Genomic DNA, 26,931 nt, shown 5'->3' on the forward strand with positions numbered 1-26,931 from the left:
CACACCCTCAGCAGTGAGCTATTACTCACTTGGAGCTTTTTCGTTTTCTTAGCGTGTATTGGCATTTCTTTTTTATCTCTGACAGAGTTTAAAAACACCGAGACGCTTCCTTTTTTTATTTGGTTTGGTTGTGAGGATTATATGTTGACATATTGCTCCTCTCAGTGAGGAGTGAACCACAGCTGAACCCAGCAGGTGAGGGAGGAAACGAAAAGCTTCTAAATGACCTGTCAGCTCCTTTTTAAAAATCCTTCCTTTCTCCTGCAGCTGCTCTTTTAAATACCCAGAATACCTTTCCCCATGCTGCGCTGAAGCATGCGGCTATAATGCAGTGCTTCCCAAATGGTGCGCAGGTTCCAGGTGTGCTGCAGAATTCATCTGTGCATGCAGGAAGTAGTGGATCCATTTTTAATTTAGTATCAGTACCTTGCTCAAAAGGAAGCCAGTTCTGTATGCAGACAGTTGCCAGATGGTGGGAATTATTACAGCGTGACACATGAAAGGCTGTAACTGGTAGTGAGAGGGACATAATGTGTGAGTGGGAGGAGAAAAGCATAACTAACCACCAGCACGACCCACGAGTTGGAGAAGAACCTGCAGAAACTGTTGTCTGTTAACGGCCTTCAGTGCGAGGCTGAAGAAGATGCTTCGTGCTGACATGTTTCCGAGCACGCTGAGGAAACACTTACAAACCCAAACATCACTTCTGAAAGAAACTTGGCTCACTCTGAAGAGTGCTGGAGCTGAGCCAGAGGCAGGTGCACCGCGTGGACTTTGTGAGAATGCCTCAGAGGCAAACCGTAGTAAAGGGTGCTTATTGCAACCAAAAGTGTCATCGAGTAGCGCAAACTGTGCAGGTGTGCATGAAATTAAACTTGTTGTGCAAACCCAGATCTGGTTTAAAGAGCACTGCCCGTCCTCCCCTTCGTCCTGTTTAGGACTGAAACTACTTTATCCAGGGTGCCTAATCTCGCCCCTCCTCTGCAGTCAGCATTGAGCACTTTACAAACGAGCCCGATAGTTGCTGAGCTGTTCCTGCGACGGCGGCGGTATCTCTCCAGGGTCGTGCCGGGAACGGGCCGGCATGGGCGCCACGTTCTTGCTGACCTACTCACTACCTGCCTCTAATGGGTCATATTTTAGCTCCTGTGGCGGTGACAAATGGGCGCGCTCTAAAAGCCCTGTCCAAGGCGCTGAAACTCGGTTGATCTATGACTGAGTCCCGCTGATAAATGCCTCCTATCAATTTGTGCATGACGCCGATTCATCACCGCGCCGAGGTTTGTTCTGGGAATCCATATTGGATTTTTAATGAAAGAGAATATAATGCAATTCAAAGTCAGTGGGTTTGCCAATGCCCTCGCACTTTACACACACAGTCATTAAGGTGCACACACACATGCTTACGCACAAACAAACCATCTCTCTTGTCGTGCTGTTGAGATTGCATTGCATTTCCCTAACAGCGTTAAAGTGTCTGCCTTGAAGGGCGATCCCTGTAATTGTGTTTGTCTCCTGCAGACCTCACACACAAACTACACAAACGTCATCCACACAAAGTGGTGTTTGAATTATTTCGTGCCAGCGCACACATGCTTTGTTTTTTTTTGGTCTAAATTTCAAGAGAAAGATTGGAGTTATGACACTACACAGGTTTAATGAAAAATGTATTTCTTCATAAAATTGTTTACATTATAATCAGGTTTATTGTACACTAGGCTAACAAGTTTCTCTCTGCCATTATAAACTATCTTTGCTTAATGTAACACGGCAAAGAAAATGCTTTCTGCAGACGTCAAAGCTGCTTCGACAAGGTATTTAAGACGAGAAGAGTTCCTGTGCTGTGCTTTAGTCTGGCTGCACTGCATGAATGACCAGTAGCCGTGTGGATTACAGTCGCGATATCTGCCTGATTAAGCTATAATGACACGATTTCAGATAGAAAATAGTTTTTAGCCAGTTACGCAGGAGTATGATTTATCCGCTGCTGAAGTCCGCTCGTGGAAGGAGGGTTCGTAAACTGTCCAGTGTCCCTCACTCTGCATCCTCGCTTAATCCCAGAGCGCTGTTACATACAAGGACGCGTCTTACACAGAGTCATCCGTTAAGTCTATTACAGTTGCCGTCACCTTGATCCCAGACGCACCAAACTCAAGGAAAGAAGAAGACGAGGAACGAGTGCTGGCAATCAGCAGCGCTTCGGCTTGGTCGGCCATTAATTTCCTGTAAAACACCTGGCTGTGCAGGGACGTGTAGACGACAGAGCAAGCCACAGCGACCACGATAAAACACGCAGCACAAGCAGCCATCGCCACAACGTCCCATTTGTGGGTCGTCTCCCTCGGGACTGCCGTCTCCTTTGTGGTCACATTGACGCAGTCCCTGCTGTATCCAGGCTGCGCTGACACCACCTCAACACAAACCTGGTAGCGAGTGGACGGCTGCAGCTGCTTGATGTGATACTCTTTGACATCAGCAGGAAGCCTGGCTGTAAATGGCATCGAGAGGCGGCGGCCCTCTGCTAAAATGGACCAGTTTAGTTGTGAAAGCAAAGAGCCTGTGCTTTCCCACGACACAATGACAGAATAGGACTGGACAGACATGATATATACATGTAAAAGTTGTTTCGAAGGCAGGGCAGTGTATCCGTTCACTGAAACGAGCACAGACTTTAGGTCTGCCCCGACGAGATTGTGGGCGACGCAGGTGTAAGAGCCAGCCTCCTGCTCCGTGGCATCGTAGATGTCGAAGGTTCCCTCTGGGTGCATGTAGTACTTATTGGAAATGCTGCCAGGTATGACCCTGACACCCGACGGTGTCACCCAGTAGATCTCGGGCTCTGGTTCTCCAAACGCCCGACAATGCAGTGACACTGAGCTCTCTTTGCTGATCTCAACTCGATCTGGGAGGCTCCCGGGTGAGATCAGGGGAAGGCAGATCTCCGTCATCTCCCTGAAGTGCACCTTTCGGACGTGCTGCCCTTGGTACTCTGGAGGTTCCACGCAGAACAGCGAGTCAGGCTCCATGAAGCGAACGGTGGTTCTGTTCGTGTTGACCCAGCGGATGACACAGTCACAGCGGATCGGGTTGCTGTGCAGGCTCACCTCTCGCAGGTTGGGCAGTGACTCCACGGTACTGCGATGAAGGCCGCTCAGGGAGTTGCTGTTGAGCATCAGAGTCTCCAGTCTGGGGAGCTTGTGGAAGGCCCGAGGGTGGATGTAGGACAGCCTGGGATTGTTTGTGGCCTCGATTTTTGTCAGTTCTGGCAGGTTGTTCAAGGCGAAACTGTCGATGGAGACCAGCTGAGGCATGCTGTTGATGCCGAGCTCTTTGAGGTGCAGCATGTCCATAAAATCACCTCTCTGGATTCTCTCAATCGGATTCTTATTCAAATCCAGAAACTTCAGGTTCTGAACTCTTGTCAGAGCTGCTCGGGGTACTCGATTAAGCAGGTTGTCAAAAAATGAGATGCTCTCCAAATTGTCGAGCCCGACCAGAGTGTCATCAGGAATTTCAGTCAAATTCATCCTGGCGAGCACAAGGCTTCGGAGGTTTGCCAAGGGCTTAAAGTTCATGTCTGACAGGTGAAGGATGGGATTTTCTCCCAGCATCAATATCTCCAGATTGGGGAGAGGCCTGAACCACTCGCTGTCGATGCTTGTCAGTCGATTGGAATTGAGATGGAGCCTCAGCAGCCTGCCCAGGCCCTGAAAAGCCCGGGAGCTAATGGAGAAAATCAGGTTGTGGTTGATGTAGAACTCCTGGAGGTTTGGGAGGGAAGCGAGGCAGCTGTCAGAAAGCTCCTGAACCCAGTTCTCCTCCATGTGGAGTGACAGCAGCTGGGGGAGAGACCCCAGACGAACATCGCTCACCGAGGAAATGTTATTCTGGGACAAGTCAATTTCAGTGATGTTGGCCAAGTAATCCAAACTTTTCTCCACATTAACAATGTTGTTCGTCTGCAGTAGCAGCACCTGTGTTTCTGAGGGGAGTCCCTGCGGTAGCGCCGACAGGCCCAAGTCATTACAGTCCACGGTGGTAGCCTCGGCGTAAATAGAGCTGGGAGAGAACCAGGGTCGTATCTCGCATCGACACAACGCGGGGCAACGAGCGGCCCCCTCGGAGGCCAGAACAAAAGCAGCGAGACACAGCTCAGCCAGCAAACAAGCCACAACTGCTGCCTCCTTCATCTTGGCCCCGTATTCCCTTCAGCCAGTAATTGGCCCTTATGGAGTCAGCTGTTAGCGGTGTTAACTTCACAAATAAAAGCTCATTTGTTACTCCAGCAAGACAGAGCGGATTTCTGCTGACGCCTGGTCCCCGAAGCTTTGGCCCCGTTGTCTTCCCACTCTTGGCAATGAGAGGCAACCTTTCAGCTCGGTGTGTGTCAGGTTGTCTCGCACGCTGTGATGTGTCAAGGTCGACGCGTCCTTCAGGGAGCGGCGCTGAGAAGCAGAAGGGCGGTGGAGGAGTGCTGAGGCTCTGGCTGGGGACGAATCACTCTGCCTTCCATCATTATTATCCTCCGTCGCTGTCACTGGTGGCAGTTTCCATCTGGGGAGACGGGAGAGAAAGAGAGACCGATATAAGACGCTGCTGTTGGGGAATGTTGAGAAACATTGCCTGGGATTACTACTTCAGAGTTACATCACAGTTTCTCTGTTAAGATGCAGTAACGTGGGTGGCTATTAGACAAACCCCAACTTTCAGTGAGGTGACCCGACCGCTGTTATTATGTATATTTTTGGATAAGTTTGAATGAGCACATTTCCACAGCTGAAGGGTGAAAGGCAGACAGGATGAAGTTTTTAATTTTCTGTCAAACATGGAGCTCTGAGATGATGCTTAAAAATGTTAATTCAAGAGGCAAAACAAGTCCTCGCTTCTTTCCCCTGTGTTGTAATTAACAGATTCTCGCCGCCCCCTGAACCGCTCCTCTGCTGTGAACAATGCAGCTGCGCACACTTATCAAATCACCCACACACAAAAACACAGCAGCCGCAGCTGATGCGCACAACCTCGAGGTGTTGTAGACCCACCACAACTATCTGTCGTGCAAGCTTGCCTGCGCCGCTTTCTGCCTAATTCATGAGACGCTGAATCAACGTTGTCGGTACAGGTGACAGGTCTGCAGCGAGCTTTGCCTATGTCGACTGCACGTATTGATGCTTTGATTAATTTGTGACCTTGAGTGCAGAAGCCACAGTCGAGTGTACAACAGTAGATGAAGCTGTCAGCGTGAGCTCGAGCAGCCGGCTGCTGATGAGGACGAGCTATGGCACTTCATGCATATATTAGCTTGTTTGTGGCGCTCTGTGCGTTCAGGTTTGCAGAACTGAACGTTGCTCTGTCACTTATTCTCATTCCTCGTTTCTTTATCGTGTGCTCTTTTAGAAACCTTAAGTACTGTTCTGCACGATGGCTTTGATGTCTCCTAAAAATCAAGTTTCTAAACTAAACACTAAATTCTGTTACATCTGCATGTCTGGGGCTGATGTTAACATACACCCGTTTTTATTAAAACTATTGTTTGTTTGTTTTTTATTATTGTTTGTTTAAATTCCCAAATCCAAAAAGCTGCAAAAACAGAGACGTGGTCAAAAATTTTCCATCTACATCCTGTCAGATGGCCCCGCCCCTCCCTGAGCCTGGTGCTGCCCGAGGTTTCATCCTGTTAAAAGAGAGTTTTTCTGTTCCACTGTCGCCAAAGTGCTTGTTCACTGGGGGTCGCTGGCTTGGATTGATTGTTGGGATTTTCTCACCACATTTCACTATATAGTGTCTTGAGGATTGAATGTTTTCCAAAATTGCAAAGCCTAGTGGGAGGCAACCAAAAGACCAGATGTAAAGCAGGTCAAATAAATAGGTACATATTTTACGGTAATGTTATTTTTTAAAGTCATAAACGACCACTTGCAGTACCTTCACAGCCCACACGGGGCCTGCACTGGGAGCCGGTGACGTAGAGGCGTCGGGGCCAAACGCTGACATAATCGTATCGAAGTTACTTTGTATGAAAACAAAAGTTAACTTAAACTCAAAGCTCCCACTTCAGTTCAGCAGGAGAAGGCACTGGTGCAGAGTGACTGTTTATGTTGTCAAACATGAATGAAAACTAATCTGAAAATTCAAATCATGACTTTAATAATCCTGAATGTTACTGACAGATGAAGCAGGGAAGTGTTCCCGTGCAGCCATCAGGGTGGAGCTTCTCTGCCTGCATCCGTCTGTGTGCAGCAGCTCGCTCGGCTGAGCTGACAACGTTGGAACGAATGAATGTGCCGATCAAGCACGTTCATTCAACGTGTAATTAGGCTGTATTGGACACTTATATTTGGACCGTCTGCCTTACGAGGCTCACTTCAAACTGCGATCATTCCTCGCTTGTCTCCGCTCATTAAAGCGCTCGCGGGCGTCCATCGCCCAGACAGCGAGCTGCTGTGCTGTATCTAACCTTACAGGATTATGTAAATGCCTCTTCACAGACACAGAAACAACAGCGTCGTGTATAGTATTTAGGTAACGACAGAACCGAGCTCTCTGCTAATGAAGCAAGCGTGGTAGGAATGTTAAACGGACGGTTTAATAGTGGATGTTTTCTCTTTCGGCTGGAGAGCGCGCTCTCGGGAGACGCCGCCGTACGCTGATTTAATTTCTCCTGTTTACCTCGGCAGTGCTCGCACACTCATTTCCCTCTTATTACTTAACTCTAAAAGCCCGCAGGGGCTTCTTTCATTTCCCCTTCCTGCACAAACACAGTTACATCAAATGGAGATCAGAGTGGTGCCGCTTTTCATCATGTGACAGTTTAAACGCCGTGATTGTTTTAGTTTTTATTGAAAGAGGAAGTGATGGAGATTCACTGTCCACTCTTTATGCAGTCACGTGTTTAAGGCGTCACTAATTTCACTGCTGTTAAAGTGTGAAGGCCTGCTCACTTACACACTTGCACCAATCGCTGTTTAAAGTAATCCTTCTTGATCTGTGGGTTTATTGTTTCAGCCCCGCCCCCTTTGAAGCCAGCTTGATTGGTTGTCTCAGTAACCATCTGAAGCAGAGCCTCCAGAGACGTTTTCAGTTTTCAGATTTAAAGTATGGACAAAGACTAAAACAGGATATTGTTTGTTTGCTTCACTTTGATTTGTTTAAGCTCACAGTAGAATTTCACAGTTTTATTCTTTCAAATCTATTTTTTCTCCACAGCTGGTGTTTGTGTTCAGTTCAGTTTAGTTTTGGCACACGGTGATAATCGTAGAGACGCCCAGTACAGAGTGATTGAACCTGAGTGTTTATAACAGTCTGAAGCTTCACCATCACCACTGGATCACTGTACATACACAGTACATATACATACACAGTACATATACAGTATAAATGCTGTACAAAGTATTTGACCCCTTCCTACTTTCTTTTTTGCATAGTTGTCGCACTTATCATATCAGACAAAAATGCCCAGAGCAAATAAAAATAAGTTTTTCAGTGTTTTCAGAGCCCTGACTTTCTCACACAGGGCAGGTTTGCGTAGTTTTGGTATATTAATAAATGAAAACATCACTAAAATCTGCATTTTGATGCTGATTTTATTTGTAATTTCCACCAGGTAAATTTAGGGAAATGAATCAAACTTTTAGTGACTCACAGTCTCAATAAAACCATCTGTCTCATGAGCTAAGACTGCTACTAAATTAACAATATTTCCTCTGCATTTCTGTTTTATTTTAGTTTTCCAAATTCCCCAAATCATTTGTTAACCACAGTAACCTTGGTCTGAACCACCCTACCAAGTGCTGCCAGTGCAGAAATAACTGGGAGGTGGATTTATACTGGAAAGAGAAACCATGTGCGGGGACACGATTGTTATTTAGGTCAGTTTCATAATAGTTTGATATTGTTGTCACTAATCATACGTGCATATAAACTCAGAGGTTCACCAAACCTTTGTGAGATACTTGTTTTTAATATTCGACGTCTTTGGTAAATAAAGGAAATTCTTCCTTTGAATTCTGGAATAAAGAATCTTTTTGTGGACGAGTGTAACTGCTGTATTGATAAATTCAGTCACCTGTAGCTCTACACAGTTAATGGCACGACTAATGTTTCTCGTCCCGGGTTGAATCTTTCATTAAAGAGGAGTTTTCTGCTGCGACGGGCCTTTCGCAGTTTCTCCAACATGTTTAGCTGACGTGCAGGATCACTGCCCGCTGCACAGAAATGTCACGACCTCAGAAATTAGAGATTGTACTCTCCCCATTACTTTTCTTTGCCGGGAATAGAAGCGATTGCTGCTGAGCGCACGGCGCGATCCGGCTGCAGGACCTATTCCGGCTCACTCTTTGCCAGGGCAGCACTTAGGGAGAAAGACCCTCCCACTGTTGATAAAAGTATTTAGTAATGCATTATACGACCTGCATACAGACGTGGGAGCTGCTCTGTTTAACCCGGTGGGACTGCAGGCCTGGCCACTTTTTTTAAGTGCTGAGTATTGACATTTGGCGAATGGATTAAAGCAGCTCGAATGTGAAATATTTATGCATTTCTTATACAGCGGGGGGAGAAGCCAGGGGCCACAGCTCTTAGGGCTCCTCCGTCCTAATGTGGCAGACGTTTCATAAAGTGGTCCCAGTTCCCCATGTTTTATTCAGGACTCGCTGATACACACGGCTATCCGCAGCTCGCTGCTAACACCCTCCTCTGAGCTGCTGCTCCTGGAAATGTCTTAATTACATCTTTGGAGATAGATGTGAAAGCAAAAAACAAACTGACAGCCCACTGATTACACTGAATTTGTTTCTGCTGGTGGAACCTGATCGTAGTGGTGATGGTGACAAACTGCTCACCCAGAGGTTGACGTGCAACTTCCTGGCAACACGAATGCACAAGGTTGCCTGCTGAGAGGCAACCTGTCTCCAAACAGTCTGCCACCGATTGCTGACAGTTTAGCTTAAATGTTGCAATCAGTCAGAAGATAGCAGCTTACCACCTGTTCCTGTGTTCCTGGACCCAGTCGCTGAAGCATTAAAGCCACAATGTCTACTTTAAAGGGGTTCATTGCACACGGTTGTGTTGCAGCCTCCAGCCACTCTTTTTCCTCTGTGTAGCGTAAACCAACCAACAAACGGCAGAAAATCAAACGTCTGAAAAAGTATTTAAGGTGGTGGATGAACCGCATCAAAGCCCAGTACAAGATGAAAAATACATTTTTGGAAATGTAACTCGTGCAAAGCTACTCTAGGAAAGTCCAAAAATAAGAAGAACATGCCAAAGCAACAGGTGGCGATATGATTCTAACCGTGTAGAAATTGGCCAATCAGAAGCCTAGGAGCCTGGGAGGGAAAGAGTAAACAAAGATGGCGCGTAGAATCAGTCTTTCTAAGTGGAGCGACAGTAACTGCGTGTCTACATGGAAGTGTGTAAAACCTGCAGATAGCCTCTATCCGCCTTTGTTGAAATTCATCTCATGTAAACTTTAACGGCGTGTACGTGTGGACCGCATGCACAGACAAGGCTGCGTTTTTGGACTTGGCCTGAAACAGACAGAAAAGGAGCTCGTCATCATCTAATGTTAGCTAACAGGCTATGCTGTTGTTGCCATGCAGATATTTTGGGATATTAAATTTCTGTTACTGCTGCAACAGTAAATTCTTACTGCTCAGGATCTGCAGACACTTCCTCACAGTGAAACAGACATGTGAACGATGCATGGAGCTGCAGCTGCGTCACAGCATCGGTTTTCACAAACGCCTGATTGCAGATGTTGCTGCCAACAGCGGCACATCCAGTTTTTAGGTTTAGGGAGCCGTTACTTTTGCACGGTCACGATGGCCGCCTCGCTGATGAGAACGTGAAGCGTGGACATCTGAACATAAGCATGACAAATGTGAACAGAGTGGAGCGAGCAGTGAGAATAAATAGGACAAATAAACAAGCGCTGACTCGTTCTTCGAATAAATGTTGCTGTGAAAGTGTCCAAAACACGAGGTGCACAATCATATAAATGAGTCTGTGTTTGCAGAATAAACTGTTTGCTTTCAAGTTTCTAATTAACACTTTTATTCACGGCACCGATGCACCCGGCCTTTCTTTTCTATAGATTGCACATAAATAACTCTCCTCCCTGCAGACAGATAATCACCGTCAGATTCTCTCTCATCTTTATTAGCTGCTGTGTTTTCAGTCAGCCGCTTTGTCTCCACTCTGCAGGCGTCTGTCCTTGAGACCCTGGGCTAACACAAATGCCTTTAAGCAAAATGCTGAACACCCACCGGCTCTGTGTTTGCTGACCTCTGACCTCCCCGTGGGAGGGAGAAAACTACTGCAGTGTAAGAAAACCCCGTGAAATAAGCTCATCTGCTTTTTCCTTTCAAGGACATCTCATGCAGCAGACCTCGGCCTCGGTGTAAGCAGACGGTGACAGATTTATGATTTCTGCTGATTTATCACAGTTAATCGTCGTATTATCACAAACAGATTTCATGTTATACCCACTTCATAAATTGATAGCAGACTGCGTCTCGTTGCCACTTTAACGCCGTCTCCATGCACCAATGTGGCTTTGGAGACGGCGGCTCAGTGCGCGTGGTCGCAGACCCGGTCCTCGTCGAGTCAGCCATTTTTCAAATCAGACAAAGTAACAAGTGCTGATGTCACAACACCATCACCCCGGTAACGAAGGCCCAGCAGCTGCTGCACTTCCTCCGTCTCCTGAGGAAGAGTAACCTGGACCAGGACCTGCTGCTGGCCTTCTACAGCTCCTCGGTGGAGAGCGTGCTCTCCTCCTGCCTGATGTTTGTACTCAGGGGCCACGACTGAGAGCAGGAAGGCTGCACAGAGGGTCATTAACACCACCCAAAACACTGGCTGTGCCCCCCTGGAGGCCATCACCACATCCTCCTGTCTCAGGTAAACCAGGGCCATGACAGGTGACCCCTCACACCCTGCCCACCAACTGTTTGAGCCACTGCCCTCTGGTGGGCGCCTCTGGTCTTCCACACCTCCAGACTCACCAGCAGTATTCCAGCATTTCTGGGCCAAATACGATGAGTTTGATTTAGAGATACAATGACTGCAACGCTGCAAAGGGACAGAAGGTGGAGCCTTCTCATTTTTTGTTGCGTTAGAGTGGAGAAATTTACGCTGGTGGAGATTCTGCACATTTGATGAACAGTTGTATGAGACCTGACATGTTAGCTCGATGTCTAGGACTAAGACTAAAGGACGACTCACAAACACACTCAGGGAGCTCTCTGGGGTTCAAGCCGTCACCCCTCCTTTCACTGCCTGACACCAAAGCCAACGAGCCGGAGATGAACCTGCTGCATTTAGAGGCAAAAAACTAAAGACGACAAGTTCGTAAAGTTTCCCGAGAAACTTCAAGATGTACAGAGTGCAGCGAGAATTTCAGGGAGGGAAACACTCATCAGTTTTGAGGACAGTTGATCCTGGATGAGTCTTTATGGATCTTTCAGGACTTCTGCTTAGTCCATAGTCGGTTGTGGTAGATTTGATCACAGCAGCAGAAACGATGTGGAAATGCTAACCAAGGAGAACCTCCAGGACTGTTTCCAGCCGAGGTCTCTGGAACGTTCTGCCAATGCACACCATGACCATGACTATGCTGTTGGCATTTTCCTCCTTTAGACGATTTGTACCCGAAAACAAAACCAGGGGTTTCAAATCCTCAGAGCTAAAGAGGTAGCACCTGAACATGCTGGAAAAGTGCATCCATGTCTCCACCGTCACAGCACTCACCTCGCCTGAGAGCCACCCCATTGTCATCCCAGGCAGGTGATTGGCTAATCGTCCTTTCCTCACCCTACTCTTTTTGCACTGTGAATCACTCAAAGAAAGGACTCGACTTTCAATAAAAGCATCTTTGAGAGGCGAGCTGTCCAGAGACACGTGACGAATGATTACAGCAGGAAAAGCTGTTTCTCGTGGCACCAGAGTTCACCTTTGAAGACGGATTTTGTTTCTGGGAAATAAAACACTCCGTGCTTCGTGTAGTAAAAGCGATGTTTTTTCCTGTGCTTTCTGCCGAGCGGCTCCTGTTCTAATAAACCTTAAGATCGTTAATAATAGAACGTCTATTTAAAAAGCTGCTGATCCTACTGCGTAGTTACGTCTCTATGTGATGGTGAGGCCGGCTGCAATCTGGACGTATATAAAAGCAGCACACACTGTATACACGGGCGCACACAGACTCAGGTTGCTGTGTTGGATCTTCCATCTGTGCTGTTTGTTCTGGGATAGCTCTGTTTTTCTTGATCTTCCCTCTGCAAAGAAATCTCTGTTTGGTCTCCTCTGGTTCAGCAATTTCAGACATTAAATGGTGTTGACAGGAAGTGGCCGGTCATATTCGGGCCCATCTGTTAAGTGATGGATTAACTGGTGTAGCTGGGAGGTGTGGAGCTGTTCTATGTGGTTAGGATTCATTAGACCAACGTTGTTTTTTAAGGCATTGTATATTATTATTGTCTTGTTCCTTGAGACATTTTAAGTGCTGTTAATCAGCCAGATGAAAATAATGCTAACAGTAGCAGCACTGCTCTTGGCTTGCTTGTCTCCAGTACTACCTTATACACTCTGATAGGGTTTGCTGGTATTATCAACATGTTTTTAACCTAAAACCATCATCTTTTCTCAAATCTAACAAACAGCAAGCAAAAAAAGAAGCCCTTAAGTGCCAGAAAATGCAGTACCTCTAATGTCCACTAGAGGCTCCAACAGTGACAGTCCCCATAAACTCTGATGTCCAGCAGAAATAATCCTGTTTACAGCCACAGAGAGGCAAATGCTGCCATTAAGGCCTGAAAGCGTGTGAGAGCCATCTTTTATATACAAAGATAATAATAATGTCCTCATCAAAAGTCCTGAAGAGGAAGGTATTGTCACAACTCCAGCGATACAGGACAGTCCGGTGCAAATTTATGAATTTCCAGCATCTAGGACAGAAAAGTTACTGGAAGGACGTCATGACATCAGCCCCTGCTTTGTGATCTGTGCTTTGAAGAAAGAAAGAAAGAAAGAAAGAAAGAAAGAAAGAAAGAAAGAAAGAAAGAAAGAAAGAAAGAAAGAAAGAAAGAAGGAAACTCCATCCAGCAGCGAGTGACCAATGGTGGAGCTACTAATGCAATAAAAATAAAAACTTTAGCAAGAGAAGCTCTGAAATCCTTAAAACAACTGCATAAAAAGCTGGAGTGTGTACTTCTGCACACATTTAGTCTCTTGAGCTTCGTGGATGTCTTAAAACAAAGTCTGAATGCCTGTATTCTGTTGCCTTCATGCACGGGACAGTCATTCAAACCCGAGACCGTTATTAGGGTAATGTGACACATACAGCGGCGTCGCTTCATCTTTTTTTCTTTACCTGACATGAGTCAGCGCTGTGGTAATCCTGTGCAATTCACATTGATTTATATCAAATTAAGGATGGTCCTAACAGTGACAGAGAAACGACCTCAAAAAGCAGCAGACTGTCAGAGTTCTGGACTTTGGGGATCATTTAGAGCCTTTCTGTTAATTATTGTCATGTTTCTGAGTTTATTTGGTTTATCCTCACAGCGGCTGCTTCCTGTGTTTTGTCTCTACTTTAACTTCTCGCTCTGACTGATTGGGTTAATTGTCTCCCCGTGTGTTTTGTTTTTTTTCCCGGAAGTAAAGCTGAGTTTGGAGTTCACTCCCCATCTCCGGAGTCCAAACGCCACCTGCCGCACAGCAATATGATTCCCAAAGTTTAGTTTCTTACGTGGGAACAAGAGCGACTCGATTAGAGAAACAAAACTAAATGTCACTACATGATCCATTTTAATTATGCTTTTTGTCATTTCCATAAACAGAAATGGTAACATTTGTTGCCCAGTTAAAAAATACGGTGAAATAAATTCACACTGAAAATTCCTTCAGTTGAATCCTTGGACTGTGTTTTTACAGACATGTTAGTGCACTGTCCTTTAGCTCCGGCTGCAGCGGTATTAATACTCCCACACTTGTTTTTCTCTTCTAAAGATTTATAAAAGTCCTCAAATCTGTACAGAAATTCTGGAAATTCTTAGTTGCATAAAACCTTTTTGTCGTAGGAAATGTGCAGTAGCACTCTCTGCTATCCTGAAAACTTGATCGGTCCTGTAAGAGGATTCTGTAAAAGACTGAAAACTGAATGAAACTTCGTCGTTTGGATCAGAAGACTCGTTTTCGATCAGCCTGCAGCTTCGCTCCGATCGACCCGACTCATTATCAGCAGCTCGGGTTAGCAGCAGACAGCGAGACACGAGCAGAACAGTGTGTACCGGTTTCCTGTATTTCCTCTTTTTACTTTAATTGATTTCTGTGGGTGTTATTGGCACGAGACGGGGAAGACGACGTCGCCAAAACATCCAGATAAGATCCGAATTCCCGCATTAAATCCCCCGTTCCCTCCCTTCTTTCTCTCCTCCCTCCGTTTGCCATTGATTTACGATTAAACCCATCCCAAGCGAGGCTCGTCCGCCCATTTATCCGCTCCCCCTCCTTCTGCACACGCTCCTCGTTAGCATCACCAACATTAGAATTCACATTTAGCCTCCACTCCCACGAGTCGCACTTCTCTCTTTAATCAGCAGCCAGTCTTGCTGTTAATTACCCTCACAGTCACATGCATGTGGAGCACGTAAACACAGGCGGGTTAACAGCCTGACCTCTGTTTGTCAGCTGACGACGGTACATGTGTAAAGCTAACCATCTCCTGTGTGTTCAGTGCGGAGGAGGCAGCAGCAGATGGGTTCTTATATCGACTCTGACAGGTCGCTAGATACAAAGCTGATGGTGCTGCACTACATTTCAGACTGTTTCATGTGTGGCTCGATGCTGGCGGATGGTGGGCAGGGCCGTGGGCTGCGGATGCCCGGGAAGATCGAGCAAATACTAAAGCAGAATGTTGGCGAGCGGCGTGAAACTGTTGATTCTACTCGCAAACGCTGTCACAGCAGAACCTGTTCTAATCGCCCTGCCGTGAACTTTAACCTCTGCCACGCTGACCGAGGCTTGTGCACGCTCCTGGGTTTGGGGTACATTTGCTGGGACGTCCAGTCCCGGGAATACTGGTGACTGTCTTCACGTGGGAATAATCTTTCCCACTGGAATTGTTTGGATTCATATCATTTTTTCAGTATTTTAGGAATAAAATCAGTCAATAAATCAGGCGGTGCTAGATGAATGATAGATGAGCAAACCTCTCAGTCCAAACCTCCAGAACACAACCAGGAATAAAACTGGAAACTATGGTTTTCTCCATTTATGTGACACGTTGAACTTTTCCAGCTCAGAAATCTGAACGATGGATAAAGCCGGGTTCGAAATTCCTTTTGATTTGGAGTCAAAGGTTTTTACAGAGGGGCTTCTGGGTATTTTGATCATTTCATGAAATCCATGAAGTCCATTTCCTCCATGCGTCTGTCTGAGTCAGGCTCGGAGCGATGTAGGAACAAACGTTTAAACCTCCAGAATGCCGACAGGAGGAAATCACGTGGACCTTATCGTTCACCTCCCCACGTGGGAAAAATTAGTTTCGGTTATGGTGACACGTTTCCGTCAAACATTTTACACGCTGATCCTTTTTATTATTTAATAAATCAGAAAATGTTCTCAAGAAGACGTCGGGCAATTTTCCCGTGTTTCAGGAGTGAAACGCTCCGCAGATCTGTGTGATTTATGATTCCCTCGAGCCCGGAATAAAAGTGAAAAGTTTGGTGGGTGTCAGCGGTGCTGAAGTGGAGATTTGTGGCCTCTAACGTTATGGTTGTAAATTACAGACATTTTTATTGCAAAACACATGTTAGTGGTGAAAATCCATCAACTAACATCACCATGAAACTTCCCCAGCTGATGCATAAAGACTGGTGTGTCTACATGTGCAGAAATACTCATTCTGTAACAGCATATGTGCTCATCTTGGTCATTAGTGAGCTATGAAGTAATAATGAAGCCAGGAAATGATGTGTGCATGCTTTAACGTGTCAGGTAGCTGAAGGTCGCGGGTCATCTTCATCTACCTGAGATGCTCTGAGTGCTGATTACACCCCGTCCACCGCCCTGACCTCCTCGCCTGCTCTGGCCTCGACTTTGAAGCGCAGAATCAGCAGATGTGAACGGGCTCCAGCTTCAGCAGCAGCTTACTTCACGTTTGATGCTGGAGTGAGTCTTTGACAACGATGGGCCGGGAAGCCACAGTGATGCTGCTTTGTTTCCCTGAGGAGAATTCTGGAATATCACCAGTAAAGACAAAACGACTCTAAAGTAATTTTTTGGCATCTCGTCGTCGACGGGAGGCTCGGCAGAGGAGATTACGTCTCTCGGAAACATCTCCCCCTCATTGTGTTTTGTCTCTCGGCGTGAACGCGTACGAGGAAACTTCGCTTTATTGTCCGCTCTCAGCACCACAGTGTCTCCGTTTCTGTTCAGCTCAGCGCTTCATTTTTGAAACAACCTCCAAACAATGAGCCCGATTTCCAGCATGGGGAGAAGAATCAAGCAAACATGATTAGCGCTGATTTGTGTTGGGCAAGTTTTATTCCGCAGCAATATCCTGATGTATTAACCGATGCAGACATGTTGATTTTCCTGGCGGCGCTGCGTACTGCACAAGTGGTTTAGTATAGATAGTATAAGAGGCCCAAATCCATTTATGAACACGGCCACAATGAGAGAGGGCCAAGAATACATCGTGATTCATGTGACAAATGAGTTTCTATCACCATTTGTTACAGACTGCATTTGTTTTCGGGAAAAGTCCCCCTCAAGCATCGATCTGAGAAATGGAGTTTCCAAAAAATGATGAATCTCATACAAAGTTTCAGGCAGAGCTGCAGCAAACGCTACTCTCCTACACCTGAGAAAGATGCTAATATCTGCCAGACACGTTGAAATGCAAAGAAATGCATAGAAGAAAACAAGCAGCAGCTTAACTTTCAACTTTTTCTTCCAGCTGAATTTAATTCTGCCAAAAACAAAAGAAGCAGCTGAGTGTAGAATTACGCCGAGCGGCCGTGGCCCACTCAGACCTTTAATCACAGCTCTGATTAACACACCAAACTAAGATGAAGTGTTTTCTTCTCTGTGATTTATGTTGATTTTCTCGTTAACAGCTTTCCTTTTGACACCAGCAGGAAGCTTTAATTTCAGTTCGGGGGCTTTATTGTATTAGTTGTGACTTTTTTTGAGCCTACATATGTTTTTATAAATATTAATTATATTATGAAACAGCAGAAAATATTTGATTTATCGACCCCAAACACATGTAGTAACATGAGGGAGCTCTAGTGGGCAGCAGACTCCACTTTGACAATCACCAGAGACCTGAGAACCGGGATGTCCCCCACGGGTTTTAGACGTCTCACTGTCGCAGTTTTAGCCGCGGCCATGTTGGCGTTTTAGAGCTCCAGGTGACCATATTTGGTATCATTTGATCATAACCTCATAGTAGCCACATTATTGGTCACATGATGTCATTAAAAGGCTCCAACAGCACAAATGCGGTCAAGGCGTCCAGTTCAGGAGCTAGCCGAGGTCAACCCTAGCAGCTAGCAGCTGTACACCTGTAAGCCAAAGAAGCCACGCCCCCCAGCAAGCTTTGACCAAATGTAGCCCCGTTATCTACAAAACATCTAAACTTCTTCTTGAAGGTCTCCTGGACGCCCGTGTGGGACTTTCTCTTTATTTATTGATTTAAATAAAACACTAATAATAGAACAGTGACGTTCTCGTGCAGTAATGTGATTCACTGCTTTAGCCTCTGGTGGCCGTTAGAAGAACTGCAGTTTTTGGCACCTTTTAAATTTTGCTTCTTTTTGTTCTTTTTTCTAAATGAACACGGTCCTGCGGAGCTGGAGCCAAAGAACAGCACATTTCCAGCAAGCCAATCGGCAAAGTGGTGCAAATGTAGATAATGAGTGTTCGTATGTGCGCTGTGTAACCGCTCAACTGGAGTTGCATGGGTCGTTCAACCTGCAGGAAACTGAGTTGCTGTGTAACGGTTTCATGCTGTTCATTCCCACACGTGAAGTCTTAAATACGCATTTTAAGTACGTGCGCGCCGTCCACTAGATGGAGCTCGGTTTAAGCTGCAGCTCTGGATACGTGAAAGCTTAGATGATGTTTATCATTATTGTGACCCGGTTTACTGGAAGGTTTTTTATTGTTTCTGTGAGATGTCGTTTAAACACATGGATATAGAGTTCAGCACTTCGTAATTATCCTTTTGTTACTGGTTAGACTTAAGCGTATTTAAAGTAATAATTATGATTCCTAATGAGTCTGTGATCAATTTGCATGTTTGATGGACAAACTGAATGTTAATGCCTAAAATCCAGATTAACTGTCGGTGCTTTCAGAGAATGAGAGGATGGGACTTTATCCCATCAGGAAAAGAGAGAAGACAACATGTAGTTTGTGCTGTGAAGCTGGGGATTCCCGTAATGATAAGAGTGCAATAAGTCCCCACAGAATAATTAACTCTGAGCTGCGTGGCTCCCTTAAAACATGTGATTGTGATAAATGGGTCCAAACGTGCTTGTGTTTGTCCTCCTCCTCCTCCTCACACAGGGACGGAGTCTCCGGTTTAAAAGACCTGCTGTCATTATTTAATTAGGAGGATTATTCCAAAGTGACTTAGCACTGTTATTGTCAATTAAATCAAAATAATAGGCTATTTTGCTCATGCAGTCTAATCAGTCCAAATGTGCTGCGAACCCTCTGAGAAATCACGCCATGAAAATTGAGGATGAACGTTGACGTATCAGTCTTGGAGCTCCGGAGAGGGCTGCGTCTTTAAAGTGTCCACGGCCGACGCTCCGAGCCTGACGCTGCTGCATGTTGACGTGAGGAAACTGAGCTTCGGCGTACTTGACCCCTGTTTAGCCGGGCAGGGGGGAGAAGTGCTGATTTCAGTCTGAGCACTTAAAGACGCCTCCGTGCACTGCTGCTTATTATGAAGGAGGCTTAAATACAGCGGGAGTGAGGACGGAGGAAGGAGGGAGGCAGAGAGGGGCTGAGGTTCTGGCAAATTAGGCAGGCGGTGGTGGAGATCACCCCACAGCCAATCCTGTGACCCCTCTTTCTCTCCTGACTCACGTCGCCACACCGCACGCTGGCATCGGCCGCCAGTCCACGGCGGCTCTGACGAGAGCCGACGAAGCCCGGGACGCTTTCGCCTCATTGGGAAGTGTCCCGGCGGCTCGGTTTCCTGAGGGGACGGTTGTAGCTTTCGCGTGTTATCACGAGTCTTTCCTGCTTCTCGTCACTATGAAAAGACACAAAGCTCCCCCGCACCCGCCCTTCCCTTTATCCAGGCTTGTTGCACACTCTGCCTTTCTCTGACTTCAGGGATGAACCTGTGGAGTGACACTGACAACACCGTGTCCCCTCACGCTCCACTGCAAGACACCAAAGTGACAAAACGCGAATAGCGACTAAAGTGACGAGGCGTCCTCGCACCCCTCCGGAACGAGAGAGAAAAAAATCCCCCAGCCCTGTTTTCCTACTCCCCTCAGCTGTCAGAACCGCAGGCTGAGTCGCCACAGCGCTCAAGGACTACCGCAGTCCTGACAACGCACACACACAAACACACAATCACACGAGTACACGGACACATTCCCGAAAAACCACACACAGCAATCAAACACTCACCAACAGAAAGTAGGAGCTGCATCCATCACATCCCGTGCACCGCGCAGATGGACAGCAGATGGACGGCAGGTATTCCTGGCATGGTTGCAGCGCCGCGGAGTGTGTGTGTGTCAGTGTGTGTGTGTGTGTTTTATTTAAGGCATGCAGTGCTGCATTTTAACATCCAGCAGAAGCAGCTATTTTCTTGTTTTCCTCGAGCATCTCCAAGAACAAACGTCTTCTCTCTTTGGCTCTCCACAGCGACAGAGATGTGGAGAGAGGAGGGAGGGGGGGCGAGCGAGAGACACTCATACAGAGAGAGAGAGAGAGAGAGAGAGAGAGATCAGGAATTAAATAGAGAGAGAGCAACAGAGAGACACTGAGAATGAGTGATCCTTCCTCTCCTCTGCTGTTGGAGAGGAGATCATCCATCACTCTATTACACACACACTCCATGAATGCGCACACACACACACACACACACACACACACACACACACACACACACACACACACACACACACACACACTCCAGCTCCCCTGGGAACTGCCAATGAGTGTTCGCCTTTGAAGCTGTGGATGAATCTGATTGGTTTAGCAAGCTGCCTGTCAGTCATGATCCCCTGTATCCCCACGGCAACGGAGAGGAGGTGGTGATGGAAAGGGGGTTTGGGGTGGAGTGGGTGGGTAGGAGGAATTAGAGACAGAATCTGTGGAAGAGAAGGATGGACGACAGGGTGAGCTGGTGAGGAGGAGAAAAAGATGGAAGATGATGAAAAGTAGAGACCAGAGGAGGAACAGCCTGCCTGGGAGGGGTCATAGTGCAAGTCACAAAGGTCCAACAGGCACAGGCGAGGGTAATTCACAGACTGTATATAAAAGATGGGCATTGCACCAAGTCTGAAGAGTTTAGCTTCTCTAGAGGTGCTTTACACCTGCATTCTTTCTTATGACCAGCAGGGGGCGACTCCTCCGATTGCACAAAGAAGTCTGACTGCATAAAAGTCGAACCTCAGCTCAGTCGATCTGGGGCCTGATGATCTTATGGCCTCATTAAACATTTCAACTCTTATTGAATACAACCTGTCCATCCATCACAGGTGGAGCGAAAATGCCCAGACATCCCTCACAGTCGCAACTAGAGCTGGGCGATATATCGAGTTTTTTAAAAATATCGATATATTTTCATACGAGATATAAGATGTGACCATATCCTTTATATCGATATAGTCTATGTTACGTTATAATTATACTTGCGGAGCCGCAAGTTTGCCTCTCTTTCGTCCACTTTCGTCTTTACGCAACGTTACTCGGCCTCGCCTCTCCTTCACTGAACACAACTCCCCCTCCTCCCCCATCGCTTCACCTGCAGGAAGCGACAAGATGGACACGGCAAATCTCCGTTAACGAGTTACTGCGCATCGCCCCGTGCGTGGGGCTGGACGGCGTCAACGTGTTAGCTAGCTAACCACGCTAACGAGCTAACCACGCTAACGCCATGCAGCCCAGAGGTGCTGCACGGACTAAAATCCTTTCATTTTCTCAAAAGTTGACAGCGCGCCTTATGTATGAATTCTGGTTGTGCTTGATGGCCGCGAACCGATTTTATGTGAAACACAGCACTCAGCAATCTGTCAAAAAATGTTTTAGTACGACTTTGGTAAGCTACGGTGCTGCACCGCTTGATGGATTGTCGGAGCATTACGGCTGAGCCTCGCGGAGTGATACGTACTGTGCTTCAACGTAATATTACCCTACTGTGTATAAGGACCATAAATGGCACCTGTTAAGAGACGTGGTTGCGAAGCGGATTTCAAACTCCAGGCTGTCAGTCACACAGTAAAACTTGGGAACAGAGCAGCTGTGAAATCTGTCTTTGTTATTGTGCTCAGCGTCTTTTAGTTTACATTTTGACTGCACAATTGTGAGCTTTTTGTTATGCACAAAAACAACATTGTTTTCTTTTATTTATGGAGCATTATTATTTAATAAATGCTCATAATTTATTTTTGAGTAAATTTTATGTACATCTGCTCTATGTTAATAAAAGTGCCTGTGTGACATCTGGGACACAGCTTTGACTAAGAACTCTCTTTTTGTTCTTACTTTATGGCTTAAAAAAAATATATCGAGATATATATCTTATATCGCCATCCAGCTAAAAAATATCGAGATATGAATTTTGGGTCATATCGCCCAGCCCTAGTCGCAACCAATCCACATCTGAAAGTTCAGCAGCTCCAGACAAACGACTGCAGAGATGTGGGGAAAGCGATTTGGTTCGAGGACTCGTGTTTCACAAGATTCTTTAAATGTGGCCTGGAAATGTTGAGGAGATCCAGTTTGTCAGTCATGCTGCAGTGTGCATTTCACCTGCACCGTTTGGCTCCACCTTAAAGGGTTGAGGATCACAGCTGTGCAAAAAGTTAATAAGTGGTCATCTTTATAGTAAACCTTTCCCTCTTCCATGTCCAAAGGACACGAAGGTTACTAAATGCTTAGATGCAAATGACGTAACTCATAAACTGCTAGAGACTTGGCATCGGTGCCACATGGTGGTCCGACTACCCGTTTAAATCGATCATGCAAAACATTTCACCTGCACGGCTCATTTCCAACAAACAGTTATTTAATTCAATTCAGTGTTATTTGCACAGCGCCAAATCACAACAACAGTCGCCACAAGGTGCTTTATATTGTAAGGTCGACCCTCCAATAATACATACAGAGAAAAACCCAACAATCATATGACCCTCTATGAGCAGCACTTTGGCGACAGTGGGAAGGAAAAACTCCCTTTTAACAGGAAGAAACCTCCGGCAGAACCAGGCTCAGGGAGGGGCGGGGCCATCTGCTCTGACCGCTTTGGGCAGAGAGGTCTTTACATGCTCTATATTTGGTACTGTTGCAGAATTGCATTTTTTAAAATGAGTTTTATTTTGATTTCCATCCTTTGCTGTTATTGAATAACACCAAGAATATCCAGTTCATTCATTGATTGTACTATTTTTTTGCCACATAGTTGGTGTAAGAACACTTTCAAATTAAATGATCTCTCCAAACTTTAAACATAAAAACATGTTATGAATCAGCAGGTTCAGCTACAAACGTTTGCTCTAAGACTTTGTATGAGATTTATCATTTTTTGGAAACTCCATTTCTCAGATGCTTGTGGGGGACTTTTCTTGAAAAATAAATACAGTCTGTAACATTCATTCACGTCTGCGTGCAAATAGAGACTGGACCTCTAAAAAGGACATGGACACAGCTTCTGGGTCTGCAAGGTGAAGCTAATGAAAGTGTCTTAAACAGACAGGCTTTCTAGTGACCAGCAGGGGGCGACTCGTGTGTTTCAGGAGGACGGCATGTTGTATAGAAGTGTAGAGGAAAATGAGCCTACTGCTGTTTTGATCTCTGACCTCAGTTAACACAGCTCATGAGTTTATGGTCTCAGTTACTGAATACAACATGATTATTTTATTATTTTCAATATTAGAGCTAAAAAAAGACGAAGTTTTGGTTTTGTCAGATCCACCACTCGCTTCAAAACACAAAGATGACGTTTGGGCTTCAAGCTCGTGCTTCTGTAACCAACATGTGACATCACAGTGGCTGTGTCCATCTTTAGTTACAGTCTGTGTGTGAACAGGTTAGTGGGAGGCGCCTTTGTCCTCTAAGGTAAAATGAAAGTGCGGTGAACTGCTGCCTGCACGCTGTTCATCACCGCCACATGTTCACTGCCTCAGTTTAGCTGAAGATAAACACACAATCCAGGAGACGCTGTTAATAAGACTTAAATCAGAGGAAAGAGATCTTTCATACATTACAATAATCGTGTTCATTCAGCGCTGCTGTCCTGAGGGTTTGCCCCGCCTCACTGCTTTGGGACTGTTGGTGGAACATAAATGGGCAGCGGTGTGTCCTGATGAGTCGGTGGTCCGAACAGCAAACTTCAGCATCTGTGGCTCGATTTCCTGTTTGATGTCAGCTCCATGATGAGCGATTAATAAAAAAAATTTAGCTTTTAGTTTGTTGTTTTTTGATGATCAGATAAAGAATCACTCATTCTTCCACGTTAGATGCTGTTGATTAAAGGAAAGCTGAAATGTGCAGCGTGTTTGAATCCAGTGTGATCTGATTCGTCTCTACAGCTGTAACGAGCCAGAGTAACAGCTGAGTTTGGGTAGTTTGGTTTGTAGTGTTGCAGCTGGTTGAGTAAGGCAGTGAATCAGAGATCGATTCCTGTCAGAGCTTCATCACATAAAAGAGACAAAAGAGAAAAAACAGCAGAGATTATTCAAGCCTGATAACCCGACTTATCCCAGCAGGGTCTCGCAGTGATTCAGAGAGCTGCTTATCTTCTCAGGAGTGTTCGGCTTTCTGTGTTTTCACGAGTCGCCATAAATGTTCAGCGGGGTCAGGGGTCACCGCTGTATCTCTGTGCTGCTGTACAGTCACTGAGCTCTGCCTGGTGTTTATCAGCACTGTCTGTGAACTACTGTCTGTGTCTTAGCTGAGGCTGTGCAGGACTTGTTGACCATCAACACGCTTGGTTAAGCTTGGTTAAGCTTGGTTAAGAAACTGGTTGGCTACCAGTTGGTAACCACCTGAGACCACCAGTCTTTGGGGAAAATGAGCGTTCCCAGACCAGTTGCTGGGTGGTTGCTGGCAGTTGCTGTGAAATCAATTGCTAATCACCAGCCATGCAGGCCTAAAGACCAGTCAGTGATGCCATAGTAACCACCAGTTACCAGGGCAAAACTAGTTGGTGAGTGGTTGCAGAAAGTTTCTTGCTTTTGCTACGTGAGATTGGTTGCAAAGAGTAAAAGCTGTGCTTTTAGTGAGCTGGTTTCAGCAGAAAGGCACAACTTTTATTCCATTCCCAGTTTGCATCGCACTCTTTGGCTTCACATCTACTTGGCAAGTAATTTGTGTTCAGACAAGTCTTCAATGCAAAGTACTGGTAACCACGGCAATCTGCTAGAAACCAAAGCCAGCACAACGAGGTTTTCTATGCAGCAATTGGTTTATCCAGCAACCAGTCGCCATGCCGTCAGGAAATAGACATTTTTACTTAGCAACAGGAGGTTAGAGTTCTTCATATTGGTTCAAAAATAAAATAAAATTTTATTTTTAAAGCAAGGATCTGGGAATATTGTTTCAACATAAGATAAAATAACCTGTGTCATCGGTGTCAGCCCACCTCTGGATGAACTCTGTTGCCCCCACAGTTCACGTTCAATCGGAGCTGGAGATGGAACATGAACATGAGATTAATGTTTCCTGCTTTTCAACACTGCCACTTCTTTTGTTGGGGGGGTCAGGCAGAGGTTACTTGCAAAGTCGTGATGACCATCACAAAAGATCGGACTGGATGACGGCACCGCCTCTGTGAGGGGAAGCTGTAGCAGCAGCAGTAGTTTGATGTATAAAGTAAACTATGCAGTAGACTGGCCTATAACCACAGAGCGATGTGTGACCACGCTCTGCACAGGCGTGTGGACGTTAACCTGCCGCTGCGAGCCATGCTCTGACCACGCTCTGCATGTCGTCACCTATTTACCTCCACATTTGCTCTTGTTTCCCCTCAAAGAAGTGGTTCAGAGACCTAACTTGTATTTCCTCCCATCCATCCATCCATCCATCCATCCTCCCATCCATCCATCCATCCATCCATCCATCCATCCATCCATCCTCCCATCCATCCATCCATCCATCCATCCATCCTCCCATCCATCCATCCACCCATCCACGCATCCATCCACCCATCCATCCATCTATCCATCCATCCTCCCATCCATCCATCCATCCTCCCATCCATCCATTCATCCATCCTCCCATCCATCCATCCTCCCATCCATCCATCCTCCCATCATCCATCCATCCTCCCATCATCCATCCATCCATCCATCCTCCCATCCATCCATCCTCCCATCATCCATCCATCCATCCATCCTCCCATCCATCCATCCATCCATCCATCCATCCTCCCATCCATCCACCCATCCATCCTCCCTCCCATCATCCATCCATCCATCCATCCATCCTCCCATCCATCCATCCATCCATCCTCCCATCCATCCATCCTCCCATCATCCATCCATCCTCCCATCATCCATCCATCCATCCATCCTCCCATCCATCCATCCTCCCATCATCCATCCATCCATCCTCCCATCCATCCTCCCTCCCATCATCCATCCATCCATCCATCCTCCCATCCATCCACCCATCCACCCATCCAAGCTCCTCCCAAATAACTGAATTTCTAACCATCTCTACAGAAGAGGCCAGCCACTCTTTGGAGGAAGCTCATTTCCGCCGACTGTATCTGTGATCCATCTAAGCTGCTTTCTCAGAGAGATGTATTGGACCTCAGCACAATGACACCTGCTGGTCTGAGTCTGGTCTTTTAGCTTAAAATGTTTTTGTGAACAAGTTCTTATGATATGGTAAAATAGAGAATTTTTATGATAAATCGATGAGATTGGGGAGTGGATCCTGCTAAACCAATCATTTGACATATTGCTTCATAGAAATGATACGACCTCCATACATGTCCAAAATGTTAGCATGTTTGCTGCCACGTCAAAATAAGTTGGTGAAATTGAGATTCTGAGGTTTTGTGCATGATTCTGGTTTAACACCATGGATGTGGGCACTGGGAAGGTGCCTCCTCTTCAGAGACTGAATGTGTCCTCTGTTTCCCGACAGAATTAACATCACCACCTCTGCGGCTGATTTTTCTGTTTCATGTTGGTGACTTTGTACCAGAAGTCTCTAAATACGTTCTTGATCAAATGCTTTTTAAAACATCAAACAAAGACACGTGTGTTTAATTACTCACCTGCCATAACCTAAATCAGCGGTCCCCAACCCCCGGGCCTCGGACCGGTACCAGTCTGTGAGTCGTTTGGTACCGGGCCGCGAGAGTTGAGGCTCAGGTGTGAAATTTTTGGTTTTCAGGGTTTTTATCGGTTTCTAGCGTTATTTTATTATCGTTTTTATCATTAACTCGGATTGCATCCATCCTTCGCCCCCAGGCACCTCCTCCAGCTCAACCAGGATGGGATTTTAGACACTTTGTGTAAAGTTGAGACAGGTGGCATGTCTCACAAAGTGGCATCATTTCAAGCCCTGGGGTGATAGCTTTCCTGGTTTTCCAGATTTACTTAAATTTTGACAGATTTGCAACTCAGATCTTTAGTCACACCCGCGTGCACTTTTTGAACAAATCATAAAATAACATATATGATGACGTCAGGTAAAAAGATGCTGCAGCCTCAGACTTGATCT

General features: G+C 46.0%; 2 protein-coding genes across 2 annotated transcripts in view; one reads left to right on the plus strand and one right to left on the minus strand.

Moving 5' to 3' along the window:
• immp2l (inner mitochondrial membrane peptidase subunit 2) overlaps positions 1-26,931 on the plus strand; it is a 202,566-nt gene that overhangs the window by 134,697 nt on the left and 40,938 nt on the right. The window lies entirely within an intron of this gene.
• Positions 1,785-19,872, minus strand: LOC308391711 (leucine-rich repeat neuronal protein 3-like). The gene is made up of 2 exons (XM_080874408.1): positions 19,657-19,872; positions 1,785-4,554 (listed from the first exon to the last, which is right to left on the minus strand). Exon 2 carries the CDS (start codon positions 4,188-4,190, stop codon positions 2,088-2,090), a length of 2,103 nt encoding a protein of 700 aa, XP_080730534.1. The 5' UTR covers positions 4,191-4,554; positions 19,657-19,872; the 3' UTR covers positions 1,785-2,087.

The sequence above is a fragment of the Rhamphochromis sp. 'chilingali' genome (assembly GCF_963969265.1).
Source record: "Rhamphochromis sp. 'chilingali' genome assembly, chromosome: 2".
Lineage (NCBI taxonomy): Eukaryota > Metazoa > Chordata > Actinopteri > Cichliformes > Cichlidae > Rhamphochromis > Rhamphochromis sp. 'chilingali'.